At 36.6% G+C, this 12,805-nt stretch overlaps 1 protein-coding gene across 1 annotated transcript in view; it reads left to right on the forward strand.

The window, feature by feature from the left end:
• WDR72 (WD repeat domain 72) overlaps positions 1-12,805 on the forward strand; it is a 223,968-nt gene that overhangs the window by 121,482 nt on the left and 89,681 nt on the right. Inside the window, exons 14-15 of the mRNA XM_027775611.1 lie at positions 6,195-7,012; positions 10,384-10,478. Coding sequence (XP_027631412.1) covers positions 6,195-7,012; positions 10,384-10,478 — 913 coding nt within the window. The remainder of the gene's footprint in view (positions 1-6,194; positions 7,013-10,383; positions 10,479-12,805) is intronic.

Genomic DNA, 12,805 nt, shown 5'->3' on the forward strand with positions numbered 1-12,805 from the left:
AGTCTACAATGTTACCCAGCATGCTGTTGGCATTGTTGTGAACAAACAAGTTAAGGGCAAGATTCTTGCCAAGAGAATCAGTGTGCGTATTGAGCATATTAAACATTCTAAGAGCAGAGATAGCTTCCTAAAACGTGTGAAGGAAAATGACCAGAAAAAGAAAGAAGCCAAAGAAAAAGGTACCTGAGTTCAACTAAAGCGCCAGCCTGCTCCACCCAGAGAAGCACACTTTGTGAGAACCAATGGAAAGGAGCCTGAGCTACTGGAACCTATTCCCTATGAATTCATGGCACGATGGGTGTTAAAAATAAACTAATCTGTGGTCTATAAAAAAAAAAAATTGACACACCTCTAGCAAGGAAAAAAATAGGCAATAGAAACAATGAAGTGATGAAGAAAGACCTATAGTTATGGACACTACAGAGTTAAGCAATCCATAAGCAAATAATATAAACATCTTTTAGGACAGTTATATAAAACTATGTAAGTAAAGTAAACACAATCTATATAATTGAGAGATATAGTCTGGAACTTAATAAACTCCTCAAATTCATGTGAAAAAGTAAAAACCTAGAATCATCATGATAGAGGCACCGATGCCCCTAGTTGTTATGTGTTTTCCTAATTGCTATTACACAACGTAATATTGTGTAGGGATAAATTGATTAGTGCCCAGGTAATAGAAGTTAATGAGAAAAGGTCATGTTCATCAGTGACTTTGGAACAGTCGAATATCAAAATAGGAAAACGTGAACATTGTTTCCTATTGCAAACTAAATGCAAAAATGAAAAATAAAATTATTAAAGATTTTTAAATTTGTGCAAAACTTAAAATTTAAAAATATTAGGTAAACATGTTTGTTCTGCTTAGGGAAGGTTTTCTTTCTTTTTTAACTTTTTAAGGAGAACAAAAAAGGGACCAGCAGTTAGCGTAATGGCTATGTCACTGGACTCCCATGTAGTCAACCATGGTTTGAGTCCTGGACCCGGTGGCTTAAATTCACGCTGGACGCGTGTGGGTGCGTGCCCAAGTTCCTGAGAGGAGAATGGAGGAGAAGGGATTGCGGCGTGACCATCCCCCCTGGGGGGTGATTTCTCACTTTCTGTCTCTCTCTCTCTATCTGTCTGGCGAGCGCACATGCGCTATAGCAAACAAACAAACAAACAAACAAACTCTCCAGAAAAAGGAGAACAAACCTTTGTAGGTTTGTATCTTTAAATGTTTCCTAAATTTGAGAGTATTAACGTAGGAATTTAATGTTTATCAGAAAACACTATTAAAAGTAGTGACAAGGGACTGGCTCTGTAGAGCAGTAGTTAAGGGAGCCAAATCCCACAGGACTGACCACAGTTTGAATCCTGGCACTGGCAGCCCGAAAAACACATGGTTCACATTTGTGCACATGCCCAAAACCTTGACAGGATGAGGAAATGGAGGAGAAGGGATTTCAGTGTGACCACACCCTATTAGTGAGTGTTCATTTTCTGAAGTCTGTTTCTCTCTGGAGAACCTATGTGCCCTCTAGCAATAAAGACAAAATAATAGTGACCAGGCAAGACACAAATATGGAGACGGTGTTTGGAACATATGCCAACAAAAGGTTACTTCATAAATAGATTTATAATTCCTAAAAGTTAAATAAAAAATGACAACTATTTGGGCTGGCAGGTGGCATGGTGGTTAAGGGCACTGGATGCCACATGGCTGACTGCAGTTTGAGTCCAGAACCTGGAGGCTTGCTTTCTCACTCTCTCTCTCTCTCTCTCACTCATCTGTCTCTCTCTGGTCAAATTAAAATAAATAAATAAACTTAAATAAAAATAATGTTAAAAAGAAAAATAGTAATAAAAAGCTTATAAAGCCCTAGGTGATAGGCCTATAAAATAATATAATGATAATTAATAGTAAGAATAATTAATGAAAGTCAAGATTATAAGGAATATAATCGATTTCTATCCCCTATATTGAAAAAAAATAAAAAGCTTTTGTCCAGAAGGATGTGGAACAAGAGGAACTCATATAATGCATCCAAAATTGCAAACTAGTACAATCACTTGGAAAATATTTGAGGATAATCTCATGCTGATGTACATATCTTAAGAGTTGTGAATGTAACTGAAGTAACTTACTCAAATGGGCGCCAGAAGTCTTGCCAGAAGAATTATTTACTGTAGCTTTTTTTTCTTTTTGAAACAGAAAATCTTTAAAATAAGTTAATTGTCCACCTAAAAGCAATGTATAAACAAACTATTGTCATCATATTGCATAATCTTTCATAGTAGTGAAAAAGTGAGAACTGCAGTTGTAATCACTAATAATATGAATCTCATAAGTGTAATAGTCAAAAAATTATGCAAGTTAAGACAAATGATAAATAATGTAATAGCATTCATATCAACATTAAAATCATTCTAAATTATATAAGTCAATTAGGGATGCGTATTTAAGGTTAAGCAGGACATTAAAGGAAAGCAAAGTCATACATGAAATTCGAAGTACTGGTTACTTCTGTTAGCAGGCAGGGTATAAAGGCAGGTTACAAAATCAAGGCAGTTTCTATTTTTCAACCCAAATAGGAACATTTTGTTAATATTTGTATCCAGTTAATTTATATTATTTATCTACTATAATATGTGTAACACATGGAAAAGACAAACAGAACACAGGACAAAAATGTACAGCTCATTAAATTGTCACAAGTGCACACCTACCGTATCACCACATAAAATAAAACATCGAGGTACTCTGAAAACTATAATCTCCCTATCCTCCAAAAATGACCACTGTCTTTGTAGGTTTGTATCTATGCAGGTATCCCTTAACTCTATTTTGTTTTCTTCTGTGCTTTGAAGTTAATAGGAATGAAGCACTACAAAGTGAATGCTTTCATGTCTGACTGCTTTCATAAATATTAGGGTTGAGAGATTCATGCACATTGTACCTGTTATCAAATATAGCTACTGTGCTTTCATTTCTACTGTGGTACTGTATATTTTTCCATTGTATGGATACACCCAATATTGCTATCTATTATACTATTGATAGAAACTTAAATTGTTTCTAGTTTGAAGTAGCTATGAATAATGATACTATACAAGGACCAGCCCATGGCCTGGTGGTTAGGCATTTGAATCCCACGTGGCAGACTGCACAGTTTGAGTCCTGGACCTGGCAGTTTGAAAAACATGGCGAGTGTATATGTGTGAATGCTCAAAATCTCAAAAGGAGGGAGAAATGCAGAACAGATGTGGTGTGACCATGCTCCATCAAGGATGCCTTTTAGCTTTCTTTCTTGCACTGTCTCCAGTGAGTGTACATGTACTCTGCCAAAACAGACAAATGAAAAAAACTTTAATAATTTTATACAGTTTTGTCCATGTTTATACATTTATGTTCATTCTAAAAAGGCTGACTATATGACTTTCTATTCTTTTTTATGTATTAAACATTACATAATGAAATAATGCAAGAAACTCCCTCTGAAAAATTAGTTAAGAAACTCTTTCTGCTAAATGAATAGATAGTAAATGGCAATATCCTAATTTCACTTTTTTTGATTAATATTTATGGTAACAATCCTTTCTTAATTTTAGTTTGCATATTGTTCTTTATGGAATATTACTGATCCTATCTGCCCATTTTTCCATTTTTATTGTTGATTTCCAAAAATTATTTATTAATAATTATATTAAACCGTGTACTATCTTATTAGTAGAAAATAAAATGTATTTTTTACAGTGTGTTCCCTATTTAGTTTTTTATAATTTTCACTTTTTAGTGGCTTTTAATTTTTTTATACTGATTTCTTGCTGTAGAGCATATGTGCTTGCCAGAGACACAGAGAGAGACTGAGAGATAGAAAGTGAGAAAGCACCCCCACCCCGCCAGAGGTATGGCCACGCCACATTCCCTTCTCCTCTTGGGATTTTGAGCTCGCACACATGCAGCTGGCTTGAGTTTCAAGCTGCTAGGTTCAGGACTTGAACCATGGTTGGCCATGTAGAAATTCAGTGCCCCAATCACTATGCCATAGCACCTGCTGGCTCCAATGACTTTTTTTTTTTTTAAAGAGGTTTTTGTGCTTTAGGGCAGAGAGAGACAGATATAAGAAAGAGACAGTGAGAAATCACCCCCTTGGAGGGAGGTGGGGGGATGGCCATGCTGCAGTTCTTGCTCCTCCATTCTCCTCCTGGGATCTTAGGCACTTATGCGCACACACGTGGCATGATATTGAAGCCAGCAGGTCCAGGACTCAAACCACAGTTGGCCATGTGGGAGTCTGGCAACATAACTGCTACTCCATTTGCTGGTCCCAAGTAGCATTTTTTTTTTAGACCTCATTGCTTTATACTTCTATGTTAAAAATATCGTCATTGTAAAAAAATTGAGAAAATAAAAGAAAAAAAGAACCCTAAAGTGTAAATAAAGAGTATTTTGATACTTTTTTCTAATTAACTGCTATTAATATTTTGGTGCATGCCCTTTGTGATTTTATTTATGTTAGGTAGTTGGAAAGTCATTACATATTTTTGTATGTTTTTTATGCAAAACTGTGTCATGACTTTCTGAATGACCCAGTGTATATATATTTCATGTATATTCTACGTATATCAATTTATATATATGGGACCATCTGGTGGCATAGTGATTATGTTGCTGGATTCCCACATAGTTGGCCGTGGTTTGAGTCCTGGACCTGGCAGCTTGAAACTCACACCAGGTACATGAGCACAAAATCCCGAGAAGAGAATGGAAGAGAAGGGATTGTGGCTTGGCCCTCTTCCCTCAGAGTGATTCTTGCTGTCTCTCCAGTGAGCACACATGTCCTATAACCAACTAAAACAAACAAAAAAACTCCAAAAAAATTTATATATATGTACGAGTATAAATATAAATACATATATTTTTAAAATAGCTATATATTTATATGCACATGATACTACAAAAGGGGATTTTTTTTCCCTGCCTAATAACATACCTCTTTTAAACCAATCAATATAGTTCACACCATCATTTTAAAATATTTGAATAGTATTTCATTGCATAAATATGCTAATCATTCATTCAGCAAATACTTATTGACCTTGTTAATAATGTTTATAGCAGCATCATTTTTCAGGCACTGGGAGTAAGTAATGTCCAAAACTCCTTCAAAGTTGAAGCTTGAAAGCTAATAGAGAAAACATCCAATAAAAAATGAAATTTTCATATAAAATAAGTACTAAGAAGAGAAAAAATAAGCAAGGAGACTGATAGTAATGAGTTGGTGTGAGGGCACTTATGTATACATTTAAGTATAAATATACATATATAAGCTCAAGGAAGGCTTCATAAATGAGTGCAACATAATTGAAGTATGGAAACCCACTTTGCTAATCTTTGAGTCAAAACCAAACGTAAATCTGCAAGGTGAGAATTTTGTCCTTTTTTTTTTTCTTTTTTTTGAGAGGTTTTTGCTATAGGTGTGTGTGCTAGTCAGAAAAACAGAGAGAAACAGAGAGACAGAAAGCGAGAAATCACCCCCCAGGGGGGATGGCCATGTCACAATCCCTTCTCCTCCATTCTCCTCTTGGGATCTTGGGCACTCACAGACACATGCCTGGTGTGAGTTTAAGCCACTAAGTCTGGTACTCAAACTGTGATCGACTACATGGGAGTCCAGCGACGTAGCCGTTATGCCATCTGCTGGTCCCATATGTGTTTGTTTTAAAGCAATCTGATATTGGTTAATATGTTTGGGTTAATTACAGTTATTTAAAATTTTAAACAAATTGGAAGGAATGATTCTTAGTAAAATGCTTCGTAAATTTTTGCAGGTGTTCTAGCTGTTCTTTTAATTTTCAAACAAACTTTTTCCTCATATGTCTAAATGACTATAATAACAGAAATATGTGAGAGTGTATATCAAATGCATATCAATGGATGTTATTCTAGTGCCATCTTATTTCACAGGTCTAATTCATATTTCCTTAGAGGAAATATATAACTGTTTTCCGAATGTTAGAATATAGAATACTTAATTTGGAAATTGGTTTTGATAGCTAAGACAAAAAAGAAATTGAAATGACCTGCATGTAACTGTACTGCTATTTGATACTGCATTTTATGCCACTTTGATATCATAGAACCTTTAATAAAATAACTTTCAATAACAAGAAATTTGACACACACATTTTTTTCCTATCCTTTGTAGGTTGCTGATTCAAAGTTTTTCCCAAGACCTTTTAGTGTCTTGCCCATGAAGACAAATTGGAGTAACATTGGCTTTCATGTTCTCCTATTTGATCTGGAAAACCTTGTTGACCTTCTGCTGCCAACTCCAATCCATGATGCTGACCCTTCCAACTCATTCTATGGTAGTGAAATCCTGAGAAGAGCCAAGAGCACAGTGGAGAAGAAGACACTAACACTGAAAAGAAATAAAACTGCCTGTGGTCCTCTTTCAGCCGAAGCACAAGCCAATCCTTTTAGCGAAAGCCCAACCCAAGGAGATAATACCGACAAGTTCTTAGAAGAAAATGATGGCATGAAACGGCAAAAGAAAATGAAGAGTTCCAAAAAGATGCATACTAACCTATCAAGAAGAGTTGACGCTGACCTCACAATAGATACTGCTAAATTGTTTCTGTCTTGCCTTCTGCCATGGGGAGTGGATAAAGAATTAGATAATCTTTGCATCAAGCATCTCAATATTTTAAAGCTTCAGGGTCCTGTTTCTTTAGGACTTGCTTCAAATGAAGATCACTTCTCACTGATGCTCCCAGGTTGGGATTTATGCAATACTGACATGAAGAAAGACTACTCAAAAGTAAATTTATTTTCCAGGAAAGTTTTAGACTTGTCCAATAAGTACATAGCTAAACTTTCAAACCAAGTTGGAATACCAAGACAACTGGAAAATAATTGTGATTCTTTGCAAGTGTCAAATACTATAGTTTACTTATTGAATAGACTGTTTATAGTTAGTAAGTTAGTTAACATGCCTTTAGAATTGGCCTGTGGAATTGACAGGTAAGACATGGATAGGAATTTTGATTGTTCTAATTTGGGACATTAAGAAATTATCATTATTGGGGACCAGCAAATGGTGTAACATTTGTGACACTGGATTCCCACGTGACTGACCACGGTTCAAGTCCTGGACCTAGTGGCTTGAAACTCACACTGGGCGCATGTGCATGTTTGCCCAAAATCCCAAGAGGAGAAGGGATTGTGGCATGGCCATCCCCCTGGGTCATGATTACTCACTTTCTCTTTCTCTGTCTCTCTCTGTGTCTCCAGTGAGTACATGTACCCTACAGCAAAATCTTTAAAAAAAAAATTATCATTATTTGCTATATTTAGCAGTTTAATTTACTTTTCTTTCTTCTAATGTAAGATAAATATACAACTTCTTTAGTACAAAGTAAATTTTTAAAAATGTTCCTTTTAATTCTTTGGTATTGGAAAGCAACTTGGCAATAGATCTATTAAGTCTTAAAATGTATTTATTCAATAAATACTCATTATTCTCATAATATGTGTCAGAAAAGTCATAGTGCTAGATGCTGAATGAGTAGGCAGGTAGGTAGATAAATAGATTGACAGATAGATATATGTACACCTTGAAATCCATCATACATGGTGTGCATTTAGCACGGACCCAGAGCATTTGAATAAGTGCTTTTGGTGCTATAGTTCCTACATTATATAAAAAAGGAAAAGTTGGGAAATGCCATACCTCAAATCATACCATTTAGTTTATATTTTGGCATATTAAAATAGAAGAATAATTAGAATAGTAATAATTAGAGATATTGTTTGAGTGTTTAATGTCTACTAGTCAATGTATCATCCCTTTATATACATGATTTCACTTAATGTCATGGCCAAGCTAGGACATAGGTAGTAGTCTTTTGCTCACTGTGTAGATGAACATATTGATGCTTACAGAGAATCAAACCTAAGGTTCATTCTGAAAGGATGATATAGGACCAGTCTGGTTCTAGAGCCTAACTAATTATTAACCTCAACTTTTTACCTCCTCCTGCTGCTAAAATTTAGTAGAGTTTTTAATAATCTGATGTTACAGGATTGAATTCAAGTATTTACTTATTAAACTTACATGCCTTCACATTGACCAATCGAAGAAATAGAAAATAAGCTTATGATTTGGGTAGAAACACATTAGATTGATAAAGGTAATGGACATGAAATCATAGAAAACACTGAAATAGAGCCAACAAGTAAGATGCTACTTATTGTAGTGTCAATAAGTAATACAGGTAGTCAGAGTAAAGTAAAGTAAAGAACAATCAGTGTGAAATGATATCATCTGAAGGTCTTTTTCAAACGCCCATCACATAGTGGCAGATGGTGCCTGACATGCCTATCCTTTGAAAAGAGCTTAGTTCTACAGTATTTGTGCCACCTGTTGTAAAATAGAATTTCCAACTTTGGTGAACTTACAGTTTGGTGGGAAACTCAAATGGACTATGTCAGATTCATTGTTACACTTCTTTCTATTCTAATGTTTCTGTGTTAAGGAGTTTTCAATTTTCTATTTGGTGGCCCCAGTAATGAAAAAGCAGAGACTGGCAAATTTCTGATTCAAATGTGTAATTTCCCAGGGGACCAGCAGTTAGCATAATGGCTATGTCGCTGGACTCCTATATAGTCTACTGCGGTTCAAGTCCCAGACCCGGTGGCTTAAACTCACACCGGGCATGTGTGCATGTGTGCCCAAGATCTCGATTCCCAAGAGGAGAATGGAGGAGAAGGGACTGTGGCATGGCCATCCCCCCTGGGGGGTGATTTCTCGTTTTCTGTCTCTCTGTCTCTCTCTGTCTTTCTGACGAGTGCACGCACCCTATAACTAAAAGCTCTCAAGAAAAAGAAAAAAAAATGTGTAATTTCCCTCTATTTTCTTTTGTTCATTTAAAATGCCCCCTCTCATTTGTTTAACTTCAGATAGGCTTCTTTTCTATTTCTATTTTTTCTTTTTTATTTCTTTTTCTTTCTGTTACTAAGAAAATTGCATAACACCAATGTATGGTAAAAATGCCGTTAGCCTTTAGTCTGAAGACCTAGGACTGAACTCTGGTTTTGTCATACTGTGTGACTTTCGGCTAGCCACTAGGCTTCTCGGAGCCTTATTTTCCTCATTTACAAAATCTGGTGTGTGGCATAAGTGATTACCAAGAGTCCTTCGAGTTATTAAAAACTAACAAATTTTATTGCTTGCCTAATTGTTATCCTACAGAGAAGATGAGGAACTTAGTCATTGTTTGCCAGAGGATTCCATCGGCATTTGATCCTGATACAGAGTATGGGACAGAGAGGATGTGTCTCAAGGCCTTTAGGGGGAGGTTATGGCCTTTCCCCATGATTTCATTAAATGGCCTTTAAATTGTTGCTATACATTAATTGATTCTTATAATATTTTTCATTTAAACCAATTGTAGAATGGTGGTGGTAGATTGGAGACTGCTTCTGGAAATCCATTAGTCCTGATTTGAGCTGCTGTCAGAGCTTCAATATCATTTTTTTGGAAACCAAAACAATGCACATTGGACTTGTCACACCAAATCCTTTTGATAAATTTGGCCACCTCACAGTATTTTACTGTATTTTGAAGGTTCAGAAATCCTTGTGTGTTGAACAATTGCATTTGCAACTTGACTGAGCTTTATGGAAATAATTGTCTGCCTCTGAGAATATCACTGACAGCATCTGAAGATTACTATTGACACACTGAGGCCGGCCCGGTGGCTTATTGGTGAGGGAGCTGGAGCACATCTGACTGACTATGTAGTTCAAATCCTGGTTGTAGTGGCTTGAAACACATGTGTGTGCATGTCCAAAATTCCAACGGGATGGAGACAGGGAGGAGGAGGGATTGCAGTGTGACTATACCCCATCGGAGTAACTTTCTCCTTCCCCCTTTCCCTCTCTCTGTTTCTCTGTCTCTCTTTAGCAAGTACCTGGGCTCTCTAGCAAAATTTATAAAAAGAAAGCAGAACATTGGCCTGGAGTAGAGGCTGCCTCCCTAAGACCCCAGGGCATCTGGGGAGAATTCTTCAGGAGATGTCAGCATGCTAAGGTTCACGAATTGGTTACATTAGCCAGAAGTCATATGACCTGAAGTAGAAGGCCCTCTTATAAAAGTGGGCACAGAAAATTCTGATGAACTGAGCTGCAATTCATTTGAAATTAAGGTTTTAATTAGGAGCAAAGTGGGGAAATATTCAAAAAAAAAGATTAATATGGAAGATATTGCTAAAATTCATCTGTGCTCAAATCCCAATTTGCTTAGGTGGTCATGCATCTATTATCTTGAATTTATTTTCTCAAACTGTTTTTCATACTTCTTTAATAATATTTTTAAAATATTTTCTTTCTAGTAGTTCCTTCAAAATGGAATCTATGCATAACAAGGTGAAAATTCCTGGGAATGATATTTTGAATATTTCAAGCTTCTACAGTTACTTACGAAATGGTAAGAGAGTTATAGACACAGATATGATCAGATTTTGTTTTTCTTCTGTGAAGTAAAATGATCAGTCTTTCTTAAGTGGGTAGCAATGTTAAAATAAATAACACTGTGAGACATAGATTTCATCAAATGATCTTTGAATGTCTGAAACTTTTCAGCAAAAGAATTATTTGGATATTAAATTTAGGTCATATGATTTATTAGAAACCTCATTGCATAAGGATCTTTATTATCAAATAAATTATTATTACATTATAGAACTTTATTGCTATTTCAAAAGGTTATATTCTTATAAGTAGCGATCTTGAATTTTTGTGAGTGACACTCTCAGTGTTTAGATTCTTTTGATGCTAAATGGGTAATTCATCTCCAAAACTTGCTTTTACAGATCTTCAGCATCTCAATAAATGACAGTTCTGACCTCCTAGTTGCTCAAACCAAGGACATTGGTCTCATGTTTTTACCCTTCTCTTTCTTTTATACACCAGATCCAGTCTTATATTAATCATGTCAATTCTACCTTTAGAATTTACCCCAGAATCCAACCATGTTTGTCTCGTCACGTACAGGATCACCCCCCTGGTGCGAGCCCTCATCCCTCCTTGTCTTTATAATCTCAGTAGCCTTCGAAACACCTCTCTGCTCCTATTCTCGGTTCCTACACTATTTCCAGCCAAGCAGCCAGAGTGGTCTATTCAAAATAAGTCAGAACCTCATTCTTCTACTTATAGCCACCTAGTGGTTTCTGTTACTTTCAGGACAGAAGTCACTGTCCTTACCCTCACTTGAAGACCTTGTGTGATCTGGCTGGTCGGCCTGTGTCACTCACACACATCCTAGCCTGACCATAACTCTTTGTACTCATCCCCGTCTAGCTTATTCCCGCTATCCTAGCTTTTTTCCTCCTACCCAAACACCACAGGCAGGTCTTAGACTTTTCCACATACTGTTGCCTTGCTTAGAAAGTTCTTTTGCCAGACATCTTCATGGCTCGCCCTTCTCTCCCTCCACTGGCCCCCGTCCTGCGAGTCTTGCTCCAATGCCTCTGTTTCAACAAAAGTGCCCTACTTCCTCTACATGTTTCCCATCCCTTCCTCTGCTTTACTGTTCTCCCCAGTCATTTTAACTCATATATATGTCCCTTTTTCTACTCGTCATCTGCCTCCTGCGACTAAACTGTAAGCCCCTGAGAGTCTGGATTTTTACGGCAGTTTTGTTCATGATTATGTCTCCAATTCCTAGCATAATGCCTGGGAAGAAGTAAACCATCAGCTTTTTTTAATTAGTGAGTGAATAAAACGAATGTGTAGATGGAATTAAGGAGTGACAGTGGAGACAACAATAGTTTGGGAGATAAATGAGACAGATGGATAAGGTTCAAAATCTAGCTCTGCCACTTACTCTTATATACCCTTGGATATGTCTTTTGTGCCTGTAAGAGCCCTGTTTGCTACCTTAGTAAAATGGGAATAAATGGGAATAAGAACTCAGACTCAATGTCCATATTGACTCCAAAGCTGTGCAGTTTATCACAATCATGGACAGCAGTCTTCACAGGACGGTGGGAAAGAATATTTATTTTCAAGTGAGAATTTATTAATAGCTTATGATTATCTAATGCCTAGTATGTTCCAAGAATTATGCCAATGTATTTACATGTATTACCACATTTAATCCATAAACAGCCCTGCGTAGTAGACGAAATATCTCTGTTTTACCCTTAAAAACAATTGAGGCTCAGAGAAGTTCGGTGAATCACACAGAGTGAAACAGCTATTCAGCAGAAAGGTCAGCCTTCCTACCCCGTGTTCCAATCTAATTCCTCACCCCTCGTTCTTTTATGACATCAGGCCACGTCTTACTTTCATGATTACAAATAGTATTCCAGAGTTCACCCCCATCTGGGTTGCCTGCCTTCTCCTTAGATAGTAGCTATTATTAGGTTAGTTGACCTGACCAGTTTTGATTTTTTATAACATTAGAAAGGGATTGTAATTTAAGACTTAATGTAAGTGTTTCTACAAAGACAGGAAATTATTAACCAGAGACAAAGAGGCCTCTTCTCCCTATGGTTGTCCCTACCAAATCAGTCTTAACAACTGGTGTTATTAATGAATAATCTCCCTGGCACTTAATGGTGGCAGTTATAGCATTTACAATTTAGTCAGGAACTAAGAAACCATGGGTTCCTTGTCAAATAATAGGAAGTAGAGCTGAAGGCAAAGGAAGAATTCATTTCACGATATTGACTTTATAAAGTGAAATCCTGAGGAATAAGATAATACTCTAAGGTGCTCATTCTAAGGTGTTGACAGGAGCCAGCACTCGCT

Source organism: Tupaia chinensis, unplaced genomic scaffold (assembly GCF_000334495.1).
Source record: "Tupaia chinensis unplaced genomic scaffold, TupChi_1.0 Scaffold000576_1, whole genome shotgun sequence".
Classification (NCBI taxonomy): Eukaryota; Metazoa; Chordata; class Mammalia; order Scandentia; family Tupaiidae; genus Tupaia; species Tupaia belangeri.